Below are 21,694 nucleotides of genomic sequence, written 5' to 3' on the forward strand. Positions count from 1 at the left end.
CCATTTCTTTTTTCCGTTATTATGGATGAATTAACAAGTTCATTCCAAGACGGTGTACCATGGTGCATGTTGTTTGCAGATGATATTGTGTTGGTTGATGAGACGAAAGAAGGTGTGGAGAGTAAGTTGAAATTATGAAGACAAACTTTGGAATCTAGAGGCTTTAAGTTGAGCCAAAGTAAGACGGAACATTTAGAGTATAATTTTAGTAGCGACGGAAGTAGGGAGGCATGGACAATCACCCTAGATGGGAGGGTTGTCCAAGGCTCAGATTGCTTCCGTTATTTAGAGTCTATTATTCAAACGGATGGATAAGTCGATGGGGATCATAGGATCAAATCTGAGTGGACGAAGTGGAAGAGTGCTATGAGTTTCGTTTGCGACCCCGACATGCCTAACAGATTGAAGGTAATTAGATTTGCATTGTTATATGGTACGGAATGTTGGACAGTGAAACATTGTCATATTCATAAGATGTCAGTGGCGAAAATGTTTATATTGCGATGGATGTGTGGTCATACGAGAAAGGATTAAGGAATGAAATAATTAGGATGAAAGTAGAGGTTACATCTATTGAGGATAAAATAATGGAAACCCGAATAAGATGGTTTGACCATGTAAGACGAAGAGCACTTGATGCGCTAGTTAGAAGATTGAAAAGTGGCAAAGGGATGCACTGGTGAAGGGTAGAGGAATGTCTAAGCAAACTTGGAAGATGGTAATTGAGAGCGATATGAATTTATTGGAGATTGAGAAAAATATGATAATGGATAGGACGAAGTGGATTGAGAAAATTTAAGTCGTTGACACGACTTGAATTCATGATTTCGTATGACGGTTCATGTTAGCTGACCCCAAATCATTTCGGAACTAAAGCTTTGTTGTTAATATTTGATAATGCATTTTGATTTTTCCAATTCCTTTCATGTTCTATCGCGTCAATTTAAAAGTTAATCATGCGATTTTAAACATTTAACACTAACTACACATTATGTAAATTTAGAAGCTTAATCGTTTTTTTTTTTTTTGACTAAGTTCACTGCCCATGGATGTATTTAGACTTTAAAATACAACTAATGATTACATGATTAACGTTAAAGGATATGCAATACAGTACAAGAACATGATTGGCTTTTCATGGGGAAAAAGTGTACGGAAACAGGTAGAGTTAGTTAAAGGCAACATATAAGAGAGGAAGAGGTGCACGTGCAACGAAGAAAGTACGTCGCTGCCCAGTAAGAAAGGCAGAATTGTGTGATCTCTGCTTAAACCTGTGTGTTAGAAGGCAGTCAACAAGAGATAGATAGAGAGAGAAAGAGAGTTGACCAGGTGTCTTGCGGGTGAGCTACCAGCAAATCTCTCACACGCTCAACAGCGTTGAATTCTTTAATAAAATCATGCACCTTTTATGTCTACTCTCATGCCTATTCTTTTTCCTTATATAAGAATTAACCATTTCCCATTACTTTTCTCACTTCTCTTTTCTTTATCTAATTCCTATCCATATCTCTGTTTTTACCCCCATTTTTCTTTATTATCCATCCCCCCCTTTTTTTTAATTTACTACATTTTAGCCCCCTAATTTTAAAATAATGGGCAGAATCCCATGTTGTGAGAAGGATAATGTGAAAAGGGGACAATGGACACCTGAAGAAGACAACAAGCTCTCTTCCTACATTGCCCAACATGGTACCCGCAACTGGCGTCTCATTCCCAAGAATGCCGGTACGTACCATTTATTTCTCTTCATATAATACAGACTAGTTTAGCTTACTTACTCAATATCATCTTTTCTCAAGGTCTCCAAAGATGTGGGAAGAGCTGCAGGCTCCGCTGGACCAATTATCTCCGGCCTGATCTCAAGCATGGCCAATTCTCTGATGCTGAAGAACAAACCATTGTTAAGCTTCACTCTGTTGTTGGCAACCGGTACGTCTACTTCCTGCATCCATCGTCATTTAAACACTCATTATATGACTAATTTCCTATATGTCACCTGCCAGATGGTCATTAATTGCAGCCCAGCTTCCAGGCCGAACTGACAATGACGTTAAGAATCATTGGAATACTAAACTGAAAAAGAAGCTTTCCGGCATGGGTATCGATCCTGTCACCCACAAACCTTTCTCACACCTCATGGCAGAAATCGCCACCACACTAGCACCGCCGCAGGTGGCTCATCTCGCAGAAGCAGCACTTGGCTGCTTTAAGGATGAAATGCTTCACCTTCTCACTAAGAAGCGAATCGACTTCCAGCTGCAACACCCTAACTCAAATGCAGCACAAGGGAACACTTCATCCCCTTATAAACATCATGAGGATGATGATACAATTGAGAAAATCAAGCTTGGGTTATCAAGAGCTATGCAAGAACCTGGAATGATGCCACCAAACAAGACATGGGACTCCATTGCTGCAATGTCCAAACATTTTGGAGGGGAATGCAGCAGCGGTTTCCCTGCATCAATTTCCGGTTTCCAGTGTGGACCATCTTCTTTTGGTAATGAAGGGGCTGTCTCACCTTGGAACCAGAGTATGTGCACTGGAAGCACATGCACAGCAGGGGACCAACAAGGTCACTTGCGTGGAAAGCTAGAGGATGAAAATGGAGAGGACTCAGAGGGCGGAAAAGCGATGAGGAACAGCTCAAGCATATTCAATACAGACTGTGTATTATGGGATTTACCATCTGATGATTTAATGAATCCTATAGTTTAAGACAGTTTTAGATACAATAGGAGTCAAGAATAGGGCAGCCTAATTAACAACAATAAACAAACTATCTCCAGGAATTTTATAAATTTTGCTAATGTAAATAAAACAACAATTATAAATTACACTATTTCCTTTTATTCTTCCACTCATTTGCTCCCTTATTCCACTCATTGAGTTCCTACAATATTTTTTACTCCCCCTAAAACAGAAACACTATATATCAAGCAAAATATGACGATGAAGAGGATGTATCGGCCAGAACCTGCAATGTCAAACAGGCAAAAGTCTTATTCTACATGCAAATCTATCAGAAGTTCAAATATAAACTAAAGCCCAAGATTTTACTGCAATGCTACCTCAAGTTGTTCTTCGGTAAATAGATCTTTCTGGAAATTCCATGTATCAGCATGAGTCCGCCGGAACTCAGCAACAGCCTTTGTAACCGTAGATTTCACAGGTGATGGCTCTCCTCCAAAGCGAGCTAGTAAAGTAACATGTTCAGGCAACCACCTGAAAGGAAATGAATATGAACCAACATACCAAGAGAAAAAATATATATCATACAGCAATATCCAGAAACAATTGGAACTCCTGATTAGTTCAGTCTTTTATTTCTTTTAGAAGCTACATGTAGGTATTCTATTAATTATTTCCCTCCATTATCACCAAGAAAAGTTAGTTATCCATCTTTCCATCTCCCTCCTGCCCCCATCCTCTTTAATCTTTCACCATTCCTCATTTGCATCCTTCTAAACCAAAATATTGTATAAAGTCTGGACTGGTTTGAATTTACGTCTATTACGCTAGTAATTGTGGATTCTCAGTTGTCTTTATTTGACTTAACAATCAATGCATTAGAGAGTACTTCATTCTTTTTCTCCCTCCATTACCAAACAATAAGAAATATCGAGAATCCATCCTTTCATCTCTCTCCTTTCCACTTCCATCTTTCCCAATTTCATTCCTCGCCAAAAATAGCCTAAATATCTGACAATACATGACATAGCCAATGGCCTATTCTCAAAGTGAACATACCCGAGCATGTCATATGGAACAGATAATACTGAAGCAGCCAAAGCAAGCACAGCACCATGAACAGACGCTATAGATTGACCTGATTTTATATTCCTGCAATTACGTAGAAAATTGTCGATTAACATGTAGCACACAAAATTTATACCAAGACTAGCTGCCTGAAAAAAAACATGGAATAGAAATGATGATCCTACGCAGAAGAATTACAGACACAAGAATAGCAAAAGTGTTCCACATAATAAATTTTCAGCAAATGAAAAATAACTTTAGAAGAAACTATTTCCATGTCATATAATGCAATTGTATCCGCATCAAAAAAATAGACGAAAACACAAGGGATTAGCCAGGCCACCAACCTTTGTTTTCTCTTCTTTTGGATAGTGTTAGCTTCTGCATAAGCTCTCTCACGGAAATCTCTAGCAAGATCTTCATCCCCTCCCTTCACTAGACCTGCTAGAACTGCTGCAGCATGCTCTCTTACCTGAGCAAGATAATAGATACAGAAAATTAGAAAAAAGAAATAACTGAAAGAAGACCCATCTCAGATTCCAAATACAGATGTTTCCATCACAGAACTCTACTATATCATTAGATTTGGACTCCACCAGATACAGGACTTCTCCCAGGGATCAGATATCATAAGCTAATTGTGTTGTTACAGGATTGTCAAACATCTTTATCACAAAAGCAAGTAATAGGAGTCAAATTTTGATGAAGGCATATGGTTTTTCATTCACATAAATCTACTAACATCCATTACTCATCAATTCAATCCAGCCAGGAACTTGCCTCTACTTGATTGTCTCTCAGTAGATTCTCAACTGTTCGCCAAATTTGTTGTTTCTCCACCTTTGAAAGAATAAAAGTGTGCCTGTTTAAGATTAAAAAAACACAACTCAATACAAATTCGCATCATAAATAAGATGGGCTGGACCAAGAGCTTGAGTTGATTTCCACAAAAAGCCTCCACCCCATCTATGAAATGGATATAAGCACGCCATGAATGGAACCAAGAAGCTCTATACTCTGTAATAGACAATGTATAAAGCATATTTATAGCATGGTATATGTTGTATGCATGAAGGAAATTCCTTGAACTGAAAGAAATTTGGGCTCCAAACTACACTGTAATATAAACTCATTAAAAGAAAAATGCAATTTCAAGATCAACCAGAGGCTCCAAATAAACCCTATGCAATTAAAAAGGTGGTTCACAAAGAGATCCATTTGAAACGTATCATACCTATACATGAAAGTACGCAAATATGTCAGAGTAGCTGATCTGGTCCGCCAGTTAGAATCACTGGCCAAAGAAAGAATCACTGAAATAATCCTCTGCAGATGAGGTTCCCAGAAAATCCTCCATTTTAACAATTCGAAGGAAGCCTTGGCAAGGGTTGACAAATCCTTATTTGATGTTTCCTTCAAAAAATCAATAATATTCATCAGATAAAAATGTGTACTAACTTACGTAACTGTTAATAACAAACCAAGATTTTTGCTCATTCCACAGGGTTACAGTTCAAAAAATAATGAGAATCAAAAACCAATTTAAAAACCAGATATTCAATATGAAAATATGAATTACACTCCCTCCGTTCCACAATAGATGTCTTTCTAGATAAATTGTTTTTGTTTCATAATACATGACGTTTTGAAGATAAAACTTTATCAGTTGATGCAATTAATACAAAGGTAACAAAGTCTTTTAGTTAATATTAATTATATTTCTTAATTATTGTGTATCAACCTTAAAAAGACATCTATTGTGGAAAGGAGGGAGTATATATCTAATAATTACAAGACGCATACTAACATAACTGATAATAAGACTCCAACTTGTTAGCTCATTTCATAGGTTATACACTTTAAAATGTGAGAATCAACCCAATTTAGAAACCAGATATTCAATATGCAAATATGAATTAAATATATTCAATTAAGCATTACAAGTAAAGTCACTGAATGAAGGAATAGTGCAATAGAGGGAACTGTGGTAAAAGAAAACTAGATACATATGTTTTGAAATTAAATTGGAAGATGATCAAAATCAGTCGCTACTTAGAAAAATGCAACCATACCTGCAAGGAAATCACCGGATAGAGAAATCCCACAATAACATCTAGCAAATAGGATGATCTTCCAGATTTCAATGTTGAGATGATAAAATGGAACAGCTATACCAAAAATAACCATAAATAAATTTATGAACAAAAGTTTTAAGAGTTACAGAATTTACAAGTTATTGAAAAATATAGTACCGTTTCCATCCATTTTACATCGTCTTGTACATCCCCATTCAAGGACCCATTCTGTGGCACTATTGATGTTGGTATCTCCAAATTGTCTGAAGGACTAGTTTTCTGAATATTTATGACCACCTCAGATGCTTGTTCTGTCAGAAGCAGAAGCCATTTTTCTTCTTTCAGTTGGTTATCAACATCAGCAATTGCTCTTTCACTTGAATGATTAGAAGCAAATGACGAATAAAGGCGAATGTTGGAGCACAAAATAGACATGTTAACGCCTATAGCTTCCCTGACCTGTACCATGCAATATTGACATCAAAGTATGACAATAGTAACAACTCAAACTTTCATGGCAAAAGAAGGGTAAGATTATATAAAATTAAAATGCTTACTTGGGCTGATGAATGACACATATTAGACAGCAACTCAGTAAGAAGTTTGCTGTGGAGCTGTATCTCTGGCAGTGGCATTTTCTGTGCGGATATTTCAAGAAGTGCAGCTGAAAGAAAAGTGTATCGCTTTGCAACTATAGTGGTTGTTACAGCTGCAGGTAAAGGCATTATCAAGCACTCCAAAATTTGTTGCCTCAGAAGGGGAGTTCTCGTACCATACTTTCCTTTTCCAGTAACTGCATAACGTATACAAGCTGCCCACTCGGGTACAGATTCCACTGACTGCGAGAGAATGATACTCTGTAACTGAACCTTCATCCAATTGTCCCACACGTCTAAAAGTCCATTGACATCAGAATGCAACACCCCTGCTAATGCTTCAGCAGCAACGCATTGTTTGGACCTTTCCTTAGCATTTACAAACTCCTCCAATGTACTTTTAAGAGCAAGTAAAACAGGCATCCCGCATTCTTGTATGAGTCGCTTAAAAATACGTGCAAAATGAGGGTAGAAAGTATCATTTCCTAGTAAAGAAATCCAACTAGGAGTACGTGGCCAAGAAGCTGTAAAGTCAAAATAAAAGCGGGTGATGGATTTGTCTGCCAGGCTTTGAAAAGAAGGATTCCCATGACTTCCTCTAGATGTGCTATCATTATCCGTGATTATATGAACATGGGAAAGACTATTCAAAGTCTCAGAAAAGAATCCATCTTCCTGGAAAATTTCACTTAATACCCCTTCAAGAGATGACTTGGTAGTTGTTGACTGCTCCCTAGAGACTGCTGGTTGATTCTCCGCTGAGATCTTATAAGGTGATTCATTTAGTAGTGTATTCAGAGCTGAGATTGCAAGTATCCTTGTCTGAGGAAGTTGACTTTTTAAATTTTTAAGGAAGTGACCTGAAAAGGCATGAACAAGAGAATTTTGGAAAAACTAATTTCATTTATTTAATGAGTAAGACTTGCTAGCGAAAAAGCAAACAAGGGCAATCCATGATCCAAAAAGAAAATAGCTAACCAGCAGTTTCACTCAGTATTTTTGAAGAAACGTTAGGATCGTTTCTGGATGTCATAGCCAACAAAAGCAAGACCCTATTAGCCATCAGGTTATACCTAATACAGGAAAAAGTAGCAGATAACATGTTAGTAATAGGCAAAGCAATACATGTTCATCATTAAGAAACTCATGACAAGCTCAAAAAAGTTTAGTGGAGAAGCATTTGAACATATACCTCCAATGCAAGTCACTAGAATCAAAACTCATAGATCCAATCTGAGAAACCAAATCTGTTAAATCCGGTTCAGCTATGTGATTGTCTGCTGCCCTGAAAATGGCTCTAGATACTCCAGAGAAATGGATGTTGTACTTGACAAAGAGCTGTTGAATATGAAGCATATTAAAGAGCGAAAAATTCAGAAATTGAACAAATAACTCAAAAAACTGGGAAACTACCTCATTAATTGCTTTCTGGGATTTCAGAGATTCATGATGTGAGCTACATCGTAAGGAAAAGGAAAATGAGATGGAAAAAAAAAACTATTGTCAAAATATTAGACAAAAACAATGGAGTTTAAAGGGACACCTTGAAAGAATTCCAAGAAGAAATGAAGATAACGCTTTTGTATCCTGAAATGAAAAGGTTAAGCATCAGGAGCAAAATATTTCCGAGGAGTTGACATCAACCAATTTGTGCTAAATGACTACCGCTGTCAAATGCTTGAGAACTGTTTGCGTAGAGAGGACTGCACAAGAACCCAGGACTGCATACTCTGGTGAGTCGGGACTTTGTAAGTTTCTAGTAAGACAGAGCACACACTTGGAAATCATAGATGGCCATCTTTTAATAATCTTCAGCAGCGATTTCCCAGCAAGTCTGTAAACCATGTCAGCATTGCATATTAGACAATGATTCACCATTTGCTACGTAATTAAATAGAAAGAATATCAAATGTAGCCCCCAGGAAAAAATACAAACCACCATAAAACTTGGAAATTCATGAGATGGTTATATATGAAAGTTATGCAGAAGCCAACATAAAATGCTTAATACTAACACGTAGAAGCGTGTTAATCAAGTCTAGCAAACTGATTGAAATCACGTCCCCCTACCCTCCTCTACCCCAATCGAGAGGGAGAATGATAACTCGTAAGGCAAACAAGTCGAACATAAGGAGATCACAGAGCACTGGAAAACTTACCCGCGAACAGTTTCATAGCTATGCAAAGAGAGATTAAGCAGATCTTCCATTAAAAGAACTGCATGATCTGATGGAGAAAAATTGCCGTTTGTACGATATAGATGATAAGATGACTGTGATGATCTCCATGTGCTATGCATATATGCCTTGTCAATAAGAGCCCACCTAGGCCTGGAGACCAAGAACGGATTCAATGTCTAAGTGCTAGTAATTTATTGCATGGTACAAGTAACAATAAAGGGAAATCTAACGATATAGACTCCTTACCTTTTCTTTCCTTTAGAATGAGATGATACAATGAAATTTATTGGAGGCTCTATGATGGCAGCAGATTCCAACTTCCAAGCCTGCCTGTGATTTGACCACTCATCATACTCCAAACTCCCTGTTAGAATAACAGATGTCAAAAACTGGGTCAAAGGAAAGGCTACTATAGACGTTAACAACAAAGTTCCAGGGATTCTAGTCATCCAGATGTGTCGTCTCACCGTAATTGCTCAAGGCATCCATTATACGAACAATGAGTATCAATAAAATGCTATCATCTGATTTTTCTTCTAACAGATACCTGCCAATGTATGAAACAATTTTTAGAACCAGAGCACCTGCAATAGGCAAAAGGAAACACAAATGACTCCTGAAAAACTTGGATATTACTTGCAAGCTGTATGAATAATTGTGGCAGCTTTTTCACGCAGTTTGATGCTTCCAACAGTTGAACCTGTTGCTCCAGCTATGAAGAAAGAACCATGATTTGGGTCTTTGACAATCCCATTCCTTGAGGATGGGCTGAAATCAGGTAAGCAAGATAAAACACCTTGCAGGGAAGAATCAATACGCAGAAGAGTCACTTTCAAGTGCTCTTTTTCATTTCCTGCTAACAAGTCAACTAATTAGTAATAATGATAATATAAAGAATATTGCACAAAAATGTCAGGGTTGCAAATTTACATGTAAAAAAATTGCACGGCCCTAACAACTAGTTGTTTCCCTCTTAACTAGTAAGGCACATGCGATGGATATAATGGCACTGACATATGTAGTACAAGGAACACTTAGGAATATTAAGGTGCTATGACGAGAATAAAATATGATAGCAGTATAGTCAAGGCTATATTTAATAAAAAGACTCATGTCAGAAGAACATAAGCTATTCAAAATAATATTGAACAAAAAAGAAGAAAAAAGAAGGTAAGAAAATTTAATCAGCATTACCTGTATCAGAGTGAATCTTGTTTTGGCATATTCTCAAGAGATCATCTAAAGCTGATTCAAAATGAAGGTTCAAAAGTTCATTCGCAAACTGGATTTCTTCATTAATTGGAACATGCCACTTTGGACCCTTCAATTCTCCATCACAGTTATAATCCTTTGTGCTGATCCAATCCTCTAAAGCTGCAGCAGCAGGATGCCGCAACATGCACCTAGAAACCAAATATTGCACTTCCAAATTAACGAAAAGGAGAAGGAAATACTTTATTCTAAATATAAAGAAATGTATGATCTTACTTGTACTGATCAATAGGATAATACAGAACCAAACTTCCAAGGAGTGACCGAAGGAGATGATCTCCAGCTCCATTAACCTGTCAAATATAAGAGCTCCAGCATATAAGGTATGATAGAATCGTATGTTTAGCAACAAGCATAATAAGAGCATATTACTAATATATTTGCTAAATGAATGTTCCGTTTCCTTGTGTAAAAAGTTAGTTAAGAGGCAAACTGAAACCTTCCATGACGGAGATTCAAAAGCAGATACGATAGCTTCTTTGAATTGTTCCTTGTAACGAAGAAGTGAAGGACCTCCATAACTGATGGAAACTGACAGTATTTTTAATTGATAATCAATTGATGTTTCAAGAGCAGGAGAAAGTGTTGGTTTTTCCTGGGAGAGAATTGATCAAACTTTTAAAATAAGTCTTGGAGTGAGATAATAGCATAAGAAAAACACATTAACCAATGTAAAACCTTGGTTGATAAAGTGGCTTCAGGATTTCCTCCTCCCCCAAACCCAGTAACAGGAGTTCCTTCTAAAGAAGATATAACAGATGACAAAATTGGTTCAACAAGGGAGCCAACTGCCTCATCTGGGTTTGTATGAACACATGCGCAACAAAGCAGTCCGACTTCTGCTATTGCTCCAGGAAGAATATTTGTCCTGACGAACTTTGAAATTTTCTTCAAAGCCTATTATAAGAAAAAAAAAGTTAACGACATCATCTATTTACAAACTAAGGTGTCTGCTGAACTTTCATTTTGAAGATTAAAACTAAACCTGGTTGTATAATGATTTTGACAGCCTGCCAAGCAAGATTTCAAGCATGCAATAATAATATGGACCATCCTCAACCAGAAAAGTGCCAGATGTTGCTGATGAAGTTAAACCTTCATTCCTATCATATGAGCAACTTATTATTCTGACCTCAAGGGAAAACTTCTGCCAATAACAAACTGAATGGCCATTTCTAGATGTATGAAGGAAAAAAATCAGAAGGCGATATGGAGCAGAATGCTATTACTTACAGAACATTACTGGGTTCCAAGTGTTGAAGTAACGAAAATAGTCGACAAAAAAATTCATCCAACCACTCAGCAAAGCTGCTCATTGGCATGAATGACATATCATTATTTTCATCATCCAAAGTAGCAATCTGTGAGCATATGTAAATTAGCAATCAGAGTTAATATATTATTAACATATACGACTTTTTTTTGCTCTAATGATCAGAGTCTTTTAAGTTTGAAACCTACATTTGAAAATATGGAACCAATTAACTGCATGGTAGCTAAGGTTTTGGGAGGATCATTAGCATCCATGCCTAACAATGCATTAGACAATGAGATCATCAGAAGATCAAGAAATGCATCATCACCACCTCCAAGATCATCATCATGTTTTACTGAAGTTGATAGGGATGTGAGAAAAAGCGAACGCCCAGCAAATGCTACAGACATGACAGCTGTCTTCAACTGGTGGGTGGCAGTCATCTGACTAGATGTAAACATTGGTAACAGCAAGTTAATGTGATGAAAGAAACAGAGTTTAATGAAGTGAAGATGATATATCATCCAATCAATTAGGCATGTTCCCTTTAATAAAGAGAGGCCTTTTGCAAGTTCAAGCAACAAAGGAGAAAAATAATATCCAAGTATTCCTAGAAATTCCACTAACACTACTGACCGTCTCCAAAGCCAGATGGAACCGAGATGCTAAAAATGGAAGAACCAAAGAGGGCTCCACATATGACAAAATAGAAGTTGCTGCAGCAACTGTCTCAGAAAGATGTTCGTTCTTACTATATTGCCCACGGTCAACCAACTTCAGAAGCACATTAACAAAAGAAGTCCTTTCCAATTTTCCCAGAAATAGTTCCTCTTCTCCAATATTATTTGTACTCCTGCAAAGTAAGTATTTGAACAGGACTAGTTCAGAACACGTTAAATAAAACACTGGAACTCATATATCAGTTATCTTGGTATATCCTTACTGTTGCTCATATTGTAATCGTTTCTGAAACGTAAGTACTAAATAGAGCAAAAATCTTTCCAACGAATAAGTCCACCGACCGCCATTAGAAGGATGATAATATCTGGAACAACAAAAACCAGCTCAGAACCATCAATTGGAATATATGCATGATTCACATGCTTCAGAAATGACAATTAGCATTTGATGTCAGTAGACAAACTGTTCTAAAAGGTCAATTAATTTCTTGAAATGCTCCTGTGCTGAAGTACCAGGTTTTAGTAGATATACCTGCAATCAGAAACAAAGCATCAGAGTCTAAAAATCCCTGGTATGTCACCGATTTATGAATTTTGCAGATTGTAAACTGCATTATAAGTCTTACAATCGATTTTGCAATAGCCTTTGCTGGAGTGACTGTTTTATTAGAGAACAAAAATCTTGTGTATCTGGGAACATCAACAGAAAAGGGATATGATCCAGTTCCATTTGCCACAGGAACCTGTGATTACCATACTCAAGCATTAGAATCTAAAATCAGAAAAAGGAAACCCACACAATGATATAGGAATGGAATGATGAAATAGCCGAATATCAAAAAATAAAAATAAAACATCAAGAACTTCTCCCAGAGCAAATGTAGACACTTAAAATCTAAGTCAAATTTACAATAACCGTAGGATCATACTTATATATGGTAAATTCTTCTCAGTTATTGCACTTCAAATATTCATATGAAGTTGCAGTAAGCAAAGAAAAGTACACAATTTTTTTGTCGCAACTACCTACTGTTGTACTATTGTATAAACAACAGTAAACATGTACTCAAGGCTCCATATCAGTGATGTTAAAAGTTTTTACAAATCCCACTCTCAAGTACCAGAGCACCTTTCAAGGCTATGTTTGATGGAGAGTATAAAGAAGAACAGCTGGTAGAGTATTGGTTTTTCTTAGTGATGTTTGGAAGTGTCAGATATTAATATAATTGGGCCCTTAACTATCAACTTAAGCTTTTAGTTCAATAAGTTCCATGACATGGTATCAAAGCCTCTTTGGCCAACTGATCAATGGTTCGATTCCTGACAACCCCAATTGTTGATTTAATTTCAGCACATGGTAAGATGGGCCTGTGTTGTTCACGCTTCAAGCTCAGTTGACATTCGCCTGCGAGGGTGTGTCAGATATTAATATAAATTGGGCGCTTAAAGCAAATGAAGCCTGGAGATGAGAAAGGATGGAATTCACAATTCTAATGTGTACAATGGATAACTCTTACTCAAAATTTACTTGCAGTAAAAGGTAAATTCAGATATCCCTCCGATGAAGGACTGACATTTATGGGCCAACATAAGAATTGGGAGGATTGACTTTTGTGGGCCGCATAGAGAGGGATGGAAGGATCCAGTTTTGTTTGCCCAGTAGAGGGGTGGAAGGAGGCTTTAGACTTTTTACTAGTTCATCTATCCAGAGAAACAAAGGAGAAATATTCTATTTTACCTTTAAACCCTTCCCACCTATCTTTTCCTTTTTCCCTAAGCACCCTCCAACCCACATACGTGAAGCAACAAAAGATAAATTGACAAGTAAAGTATTAAAAAAAGGAAAAAAAAAAATCAAGATTAACTTCTGATGTTTCTCATCCCACTATTACCACTGTATAGATATTTTTAAAGACTTCACCTCTAGAACAAGAAACACAAAATTTGCAATTTAGTTTGATAGGTTTCTAGGATTCTCTTATATGCATGTTTTAACACTAAACTGCTGAAAATCACAAGTAAAAGCTACTGGAGGAAAATAGTTGAGAACAGTATTTCAATAATGTAACACTACTATAATTATTGTAATACCATCTAAGAAAATGCAACATTCAATTAGAGCAAGAACAAAATGAAGAGTTTAAGGTGTTGATTGTCAAGACATACAAGAGCAGGTGAGCTTGAAGGACTAACAAGAGCTACGTAAAACAAAAAAAGACAGATATGACAGAGAACATGAAAACGGAGATGAGTATAGCAATAACATGAACAAGTTAACTCAAGAATGAGAATTCCAATGTTCAATTATTTCAATGCATCCAAGTTAAGGATCCTTCAAATAAATTTAAGACCATGTTTCTCTCCAACGAAAGAGAATAATATAAAAAACGAAAATTATTTTTGCAAATTACTGCTATTATAAAATACATTAATTTTATGTTAGGACCTTCTTACGTGGGAAACTTACAAATTACATTCACATATTTCATTGATTTTAGTTTAAGACCTCAAACTAAGGAACCATTCAATTTTACTAACTATAGAAGTTTTCGCTTACCTAGAAACCTATGAGAATCTAGGTAATGTCGATCATTGATTATCTCGAATTTTTCTATCTGAGAACAAAATCAGGTATGCTTATAGCATTTTTTCTACTCTATTCCAAATTAGAAAAAGTGAAGTTATACAGCTATGAAAGGATTAGTGAAGCCCATCTATCCCCTGTTTTGTCCAATCAGCATAAACTGTCCATATAAATGTAACTTTTCAGACAAGAAAATATAATACAACAAAACGCCAACAGACAAGAAAAATAAAATATATTACTCCCTCTGTTCCACAATATTTTTCTTTTATAGGTTAAGGCACAAGAATTAAGAAATGTAATTAATTTTAACTAAAAGACTTTGTTACCTTTGTATTAATTGCACCCACTAATTAACTTTTATCTATTCCCAAAATAAAAAAGCAACTTAAATAGGGGTATATTTGGTAAAAATCAATTACTGTGCATGTATTGAATCAAAACGGCATATATATATTATGAAAAAAAAAAAATTCTCTAGAAAGACAAATATTATGGGACGGAGGGAGTATATTTTATAACTGAATTAAGTTCAGGACTAGGAAGCACCGACACGGGTACGAGTCCAGGTGCGGCAAATGGCATTTTTAAAAAATGTGAGACACGGGTACAGCAAGGACATCCCAAATTATATATATATATAAGACATTACAAACCATAAATAACATCCATAATAATAACTGATTAATTCATCAAAAAGAAACAGTTAATACTTCAAGATATTTAAACCACCAAAAAAGGGGCCTTTGTTATATTCTTTTCTTTATTATGGTTTTATTTTTATTTTTTTATATATCAATCCCTCTTTTTTGTAAAATTGTTAAAGAAGCCGTGTCCCCAAAGTCTCCCCATATCAAAATAAATAAATAAAAAGGACATTTATTTTGGAGTGTCGGGTGTGTCTCCCCGGAGTTTCCGGAGTGTCCTATACTCGTACTTTAACCTCCTAGAAGTGTCCATGCTTCCTAGGTTCAGGGTAGATGGGTTCATGTTCTTGAATCCTCAATATAAGTTAGTTATAAGACTTCCTTGGGACATCAAAGAATTAGTCTAAAAATTCTAGTTAGCAAAAAAGACCACATTGAAAAGAAAACAGGTCGAAATTCTAATTGAACTGGCAGTATTGAAATTCAACAATGAGTTCATTACCATGGATCACATTGCAGCCACATATATCCATCCATGCAACCAATCATTTTACTTAATATAAAAAAAAAATTGTAATTTAATTAGATGTTTGCTCAAAGAAGGTATGCTCTTTTCTCTCCCATGCCTCTCTCCTAACAGACACAGTTAGTAACTATCTTCCTACCTTCTATCTGTCTCTATTTCTCAAGCCAGAAAATTCCAGAAATATATTTCCGCAATCCAATCGATCTTCTTTTCAAATCATATGCACTTCATATACTATTTAAACGGGAAGCCTATAATCCATTATTAAGTCAAAGATTTTGTACATCCTGAAAGCACTGCCAGGAATATTGTGCTAATGTCCTATTCCTATATCACTTCATCATAACCGAACAATAACACAGTTCTGTGAATTATTCTCCAAACCTGTCTGTCATTACAGGGTAAAAAACAACAGTACAGGAATGCATATAGCCCTAGATGCATTTTAGTAACATAAACATCAAGCAAAAGCAAGTCAAGTTCAACTATCGGTTTCTTATAACAGGGTCAATTGCTTAACCTAGTCATATGTATGCATACTCACCTCAAACATATTCAAGTATCTGGAGAAAAGTGTTGGCAAGAAGCACTCCCAGTTGATAAAATTGCAGTTCTTTATAACACGTGCTATCACAGCAGCCCACTGGCTATTCCAGAATTGGGAATTCGGTATCGAGTCCCACAGTTCCAAACTCTTTCTAACCCAATCACTGTTATGTCAAGAAGAAAAAGAAAAGAATATATAGTTGCACACCTAATACAGGAAAAAACAAATGAGCTGTTCCTTACTCTGTGTAGAAGTCTTGGTTGTCCAAGTTGGTAGGCAGAAACAGCCTAACAAATCCGGATCCTTCAAATGATGTATTATGCCAGGGATTTTCCAATAGAGAACTGCAAGTTTTTTTTTTAAATATAATATCAAGTAAAGAAACAATATAAGTTACCAATCTTCACCTAGTTCATGATTCGGCTTACTCAAGGCGCAATCTCGATATCAAGCAAATTTAATCTTAATATAGCAAAGCTGAGAATTTTGACTCTTCTGGCTAGATTTTTGCATCAATTGTTTCACATGAAATATGACAGCAATTTTCTTTTTATTTTACAGACGAATTTTTTTTTACTTTATAGGGGAGGTGGGATTATATATTCAATATCACCTAAACTGAAAGTCGACCTCTATTTGAAATTATTTCAGAGTTTTGTAGCAAGCCTATGTATGTGCTTGGTGATAGCAGGTTCTGTAAACCCAAAACAAGTTACAAAATTCTAGAGTTTAGACACGTACCAAATACAAGCCAAACAGGAGGAGAATATATAATTTCTTATTAAAATATATTCACATTTGGTCATCTTGTAACATCTCAACAACTATGGGGCTCTACAACGTCAGGTTTATGAGAAGCAAAGATTAGATGATAAATCAATAAGAGAACCTTAATACTTACCTAAATTCAGACCATATTTCCAAGGCAGAACCAGCTGGAAAGAATCTCCTGCAGGATCTAACAAGTGAAGTAACAGTCTCAAAGTGTCTTTGTCTCAACCTCCATCCTTCTGGACCTGTATTCCTGTGATAAAGATTCAGTTTTGAGCACTAAAGTAGATAATTGAGATCATAAAAGATATTGCATTACTAGTTCATTAATCCAGAATTACGAACAAGTACATAAGAACAAACTCAGCGACTGACTCACCTTGTGAAATGAGTATGAATCAGAGTATCATACAATGGCCGCCACTGGACTTTCAAGGAATGCAATTTCTTTCTGTACTTATTAAGAACTCTGACTAAAACACTTCCCCATCTAACCTAATTCACCCAAAAAAAGAGAGCAGATAAAAGGAATAAAATTAAACCACCCATTTATGTATTTAACAAGAAGGGGAATTCTTAATGGCGAGACAATAAACCTGGGCATAAAGCTTGTTCTGAGATATATTGAACAATTCAATCCCAATTTCCACAATTTGAGCCACATCTTCCACAGCTACTTCACTTTTCGCCTTTATATAACTGCAGAGTCAAATTATACAGCATTAAAAAGATCCAGCTCCACTCCCAGTTCAATTAGCATCCAGGAAACAGAAAAGCTAAGATTAAAAGTAAAATAAGAAAACCTCAATTGAAAAAATGAAGTTGAGCTGGACAAAAATGAAATGAAAAAGATAAAGACTAACAGGTCGATAACGGAAATCCATTTGAGAGTTGAGTAGACAGATTCGGGATCGTCAGGCTTAAAAGAGGCCTTTACAGAGTTGACCACACGAGTGAAAGATTCAGCTTCTTTAACGGCCTCTTCTACCACCGGTGGCGGTAGCCATGCATTGTAGAGATGCATAATTTTGATGTGTATTCTTCTTTCTTATGGTTGAGAATGGAGGTGATCAAAAACTGGAGATGTGAAGGAGTAAAAGAGTAAAAGAGTATTTATAGTAAGAGATTTCTTGTGCGTTGGGCCGAAGTGGTTTTTTCCTTTCTTTTTTAACAAGAAATGAAGGAAACGAAGACGAAAGACTTTGGCCGCGACTGCCCACCGGTGACCGGCGCTCCTTCTTTTATTGTTTTTGTTCGGAACCGCAACTCAACTCAACTCAGCATTCATTTTCATTAATTTATCCCATTTTCTAGCAATTCTTAATGCATCATGCACCTCTTTTTACTGTCATAAATTCTTGTTTTTATTATTAGGAATGAAATTTGTAAATTTTTACTTTATAAAATTGCAAACTTTGCATATATTTACACCTATCAGAATAACTGAAATTCTTTATTGAATTTTTAGAAGATAATTTGAGAATAAAGTTATTTTTATTATCTTTTTACAAAAATGTATTGATATCCGGATATAAATATATCCGTGTGGCGTTAAATTCACATCGCTCAGAATCAAAATACATGTGGTATCATCAGTAAGGTCAGTTCTCCAAACGACTTAGTCATACGGTTTCGATTCGAGATATCAATATCGACCTAATCAAAGATCAATCTGTTACAGTGTAATCATGCTCAATCTCGTCAATCACGGACCTAGTGGATTTGAGGAATACCAAACCCCGATCAATGGGTACACGGTCGTCTATCAATAGGCAACACATATTACAGCGTGCTCCAAGGTTTATAATTGCCTCCCTCTGTTCCAATCACATTTATATATTATAAATAGAGTAAGATAACCTCTAAGGTGCACATTCATTTCATTCATTAAGCTTATACTCTCTAACTTGATTTACTGTCGTGCTCATCCTCATATCATTATTGAAAGCTCATTTAGGTATTGGAGTGGGTTAGCTAGACTCGGGCCCCTCATTTGACCCTGCTTCTGTCTTATCTTAGGCTTGCTCGAGGACTTACGGGATTTGCCCACATTAAATTGGTACGATGGGCATGGACCAACATAACCATGACACGTTCGAATAGTTCGATTTACTCCCCTTCCTCCAGTGCACTTCTTGCATTTAGAGTCCAAGAAACGGCGGAAGAAGAAGCACGCTAACTTCAACAAGTTAATAACAACCTACTGGAAATGGAGGAAGATGTTAACACTTTAGAGCCACAGCAACAGAGACTCTTAGACACAATCTCTAAGCGATTGGTGGAAAACCTCGGGTCAGTCTAAGAGTCTGTCAACATAATGTGACAAGAGCATACCATCGAAATAGTGGAGGTAAAGGAAAAACTAGAGATAATTGAAGAGACCATCAGATACATCAAAAGATCCGAAAACACAGTTGCTCTACCGAACATCACACCATCTGAAGTTGTCCCCATCACTGAGACAGATCATCAGTGCACCGGCAAAGAGGCTGAGGTGACCAGTCGAGGGGAAGAGAGGGCTCCCCGGTAAGACGTCATACATCAAGCAATTCGATAGCACGAGACCTAAGGAATGCCAACGATCAACCCCCTAAGATTGAACCGGATAAGAAAAGACAAACCACCCTCCCCGAACAGGAGGAACCAGGATTCGAATCAAAGAAAGCCTCGACACAGATCAACCGAGTCCCGATCCATGAGCTAAGAAGATAAAAAAAGGTGACAGCGCCCAAAACTCAGGATCAATGGCCACCCAATGAGAGAGAGACTCTGGAAAGAGGCGGGGATTTTCCAAAGCCAAATACGAAGTGATTCGAAAAGAACTAGCATGGCTCAAGAGTGCCATTGCTGAAGCAAGTATCGATTCAAAACACCCCGACATAACAGAAATTTCAATACTGTTGAGTACAAGGATCATGATGAAACTAATGTTGAGATGGTTCAAATACCCATTGTTGAAGGAATATAATGGAACGGGGGATCCCACTACCCATGTCAAAAAACTCCAGGTGCGCCATGGACACTATAAAGACCACAAATGTTGTAATGTGTTGCCTCTTCCCCACGACTCTGAAAGTCACCGCCACCTACTGGTACGAGCAGCTCGACTCGGGCTCCATCACAAGCTTTAAGCAAATGGCATGGCAATTTGTAGATCACTTTGTGACATCTATCCCTGAAAGTAAAAGCATACAAGACCTCAACTACCTCGTCCATCATGAGAACGAAACCTTGAAAGACTATATAGAGCACTTCCAGCAGGATGCAATCCAAGTCTATGTACTAACTATAGAAAGGATGGTAGGTATTATGCATGTCAATTGCCTTAATAAGGAGTTATCTCAAGAATTGACAACTAATCGGCCCTGAACCTTCAAAGACCTAAGAACACGGACAATGGAATTCTATAGATGGGACAGTCACAAGTTGAACCCACTGTTAAAAGACAAAGTTGTCTCCACCAGCTCACACAGATAGCTTAAGAGTGATAGAGATAGGTGTTGGTCCTGTGTAGCGTAGTAGGATTAGTTCCAAGGGGGGGTTAGGAACTAATATAACTTTTTCGCTTTATAATGTTGACTTAATTAAATGTTTGACAATTTAACTCAGCTTTAGGTCAGCAAGGCTGAGTGAGGTGTGAGACAGCTTTAATCAGATACTGACTAGAGCTGTTTCAATTGTGAGTTGGGAAGTAACACTTTAGGTCAGCTTCCAACTCAGCACTCTGATTACTCAGCGTCGGCTTGTACAAATTATTTACTGACTAATTTAAGCAAGCAACACATACATATACATATATATCAAGAGAAAGGGTTAGAGATTACTCAGCAGACTTATCCTGGTTCGGCCTCACCGCCTACGTCCAGTCCCTAGAATCCCTCCGGGCTTTTTCAATCCACTACTGAGCTCTTTAAAGGTAGAGCACAAACCGTTTACAATAGCAACTGAGTATGAAAGAGTACCGTCCTCTATTCGTCTACTCAATCCTATCTACCACTGAACACTATAACCGAGTATTCAGATTTTCTCTACCACTGAGTACTATAACTGAGTACTCAGCTTCACTCTTCTAACCTTTACAATTGATACAAGATTGTTCTCACAAAACGAAGAACACTTTAGATGAATAGAATTCACTCTAGACTTTTACACAATGATTGGAATTGGGTGTAAGAACTTGCTTTTTCTATTCAGACAGCTTCTCTTTTGGATTTTTGACTTAGTGAAGATTTTGCTTGTCTGTATCTCTCTTGTATGTATTTGGCAATGATCCAAGTGATGAACTTGTCCATTTATAGTGAATTCTGAAGCTTCAATGATTTGAATTTAGACATATCCATTGAGAGTAAACGGTCTTCTTTCGTCATTGATTGGTCAGCTTCCAGAATTGCAGGCCAATCTTGTCTTCTGATTTTCGCAGGAGCCAGGCTTGCCAGATTCGTCTTCTTGCGCCAGGTTCATCGTCTAGCGCCAGGTTTGTCTTCTTGCTAAATGTCAGATGGTCCATGCGTCTCGAAAAGGTCCTTGAAACGGATTTCCGAGGCTTCTGAAATGTGTCAGACTTTGTCTCACAAGTTGACGGATAATTGGACACTAACTTGATTTTCATTCAGCTTGACTTAGCAGCGACTTGAATATTGCTCAGCTTGACTTCGCAGCTTCGCCTTCAAGCTTTTCTGAAGAAGACGTTTCTTTCGTAAAGCTGAGTTGCATTCTACTCAGCTCAGCCGTGTGACTTGCTCATGCTGACTTTGTTCTGTCTTTCTTTTATAAACTTTAAGTTCCTGTTCTAGATAGTTAAC

General features: G+C 37.0%; 2 protein-coding genes across 2 annotated transcripts; one reads left to right on the forward strand and one right to left on the reverse strand.

Moving 5' to 3' along the window:
- Window positions 1-1,592: 1,592 nt before the first annotated feature.
- Window positions 1,593-2,718, forward strand: LOC136219512 (transcription factor MYB80). Its single transcript, XM_066006933.1, has 3 exons — window positions 1,593-1,725; window positions 1,800-1,929; window positions 2,004-2,718. The coding sequence occupies exons 1-3, from the start codon at window positions 1,593-1,595 to the stop codon at window positions 2,716-2,718; spliced, it is 978 nt and encodes a 325-aa protein (XP_065863005.1).
- Window positions 2,719-2,761: 43 nt separating this feature from the next.
- Window positions 2,762-18,157, reverse strand: LOC136219511 (proteasome activator subunit 4). Its single transcript, XM_066006932.1, has 35 exons — window positions 17,756-18,157; window positions 17,489-17,591; window positions 17,272-17,387; window positions 17,023-17,145; window positions 16,364-16,465; window positions 16,119-16,284; window positions 12,444-12,560; window positions 12,282-12,349; window positions 12,081-12,182; window positions 11,774-11,990; window positions 11,344-11,580; window positions 11,116-11,243; window positions 10,868-10,985; window positions 10,561-10,779; window positions 10,322-10,477; window positions 10,099-10,175; window positions 9,805-10,013; window positions 9,247-9,463; window positions 9,078-9,157; window positions 8,857-8,974; window positions 8,590-8,760; window positions 8,096-8,264; window positions 7,974-8,017; window positions 7,844-7,886; window positions 7,623-7,768; window positions 7,409-7,503; window positions 6,392-7,290; window positions 6,012-6,293; window positions 5,832-5,927; window positions 4,994-5,172; window positions 4,540-4,621; window positions 4,107-4,231; window positions 3,751-3,843; window positions 3,072-3,225; window positions 2,762-2,977 (listed from the first exon to the last, which is right to left on the reverse strand). Exons 1-35 carry the CDS (start codon window positions 17,914-17,916, stop codon window positions 2,936-2,938), a joined length of 5,454 nt encoding a protein of 1,817 aa, XP_065863004.1. The 5' UTR covers window positions 17,917-18,157; the 3' UTR covers window positions 2,762-2,935.
- Window positions 18,158-21,694: the final 3,537 nt, after the last annotated feature.

This window comes from Euphorbia lathyris, chromosome 2 (assembly GCF_963576675.1).
Source record: "Euphorbia lathyris chromosome 2, ddEupLath1.1, whole genome shotgun sequence".
Taxonomy (NCBI): Eukaryota; Viridiplantae; Streptophyta; class Magnoliopsida; order Malpighiales; family Euphorbiaceae; genus Euphorbia; species Euphorbia lathyris.

Coding starts and splice junctions, on each gene's coding strand:
- LOC136219512 (XM_066006933.1), top strand. CDS start 1,593: ATGGGCAGAATCCCATGTTGTGAGAAGGATAATGTGAAAAGGGGACAA. Junction 1,726..1,799: donor TCTCATTCCCAAGAATGCCG/GTACGTACCATT, acceptor TCTTTTCTCAAG/GTCTCCAAAGATGTGGGAAG. Junction 1,930..2,003: donor CACTCTGTTGTTGGCAACCG/GTACGTCTACTT, acceptor GTCACCTGCCAG/ATGGTCATTAATTGCAGCCC.
- LOC136219511 (XM_066006932.1), bottom strand. CDS start 17,916: ATGCATCTCTACAATGCATGGCTACCGCCACCGGTGGTAGAAGAGGCC. Junction 16,285..16,363: donor AACCAAGACTTCTACACAGA/GTAAGGAACAGC, acceptor TTGACATAACAG/TGATTGGGTTAGAAAGAGTT. Junction 4,622..4,993: donor TTGCGTACTTTCATGTATAG/GTATGATACGTT, acceptor AATCTTAAACAG/GCACACTTTTATTCTTTCAA.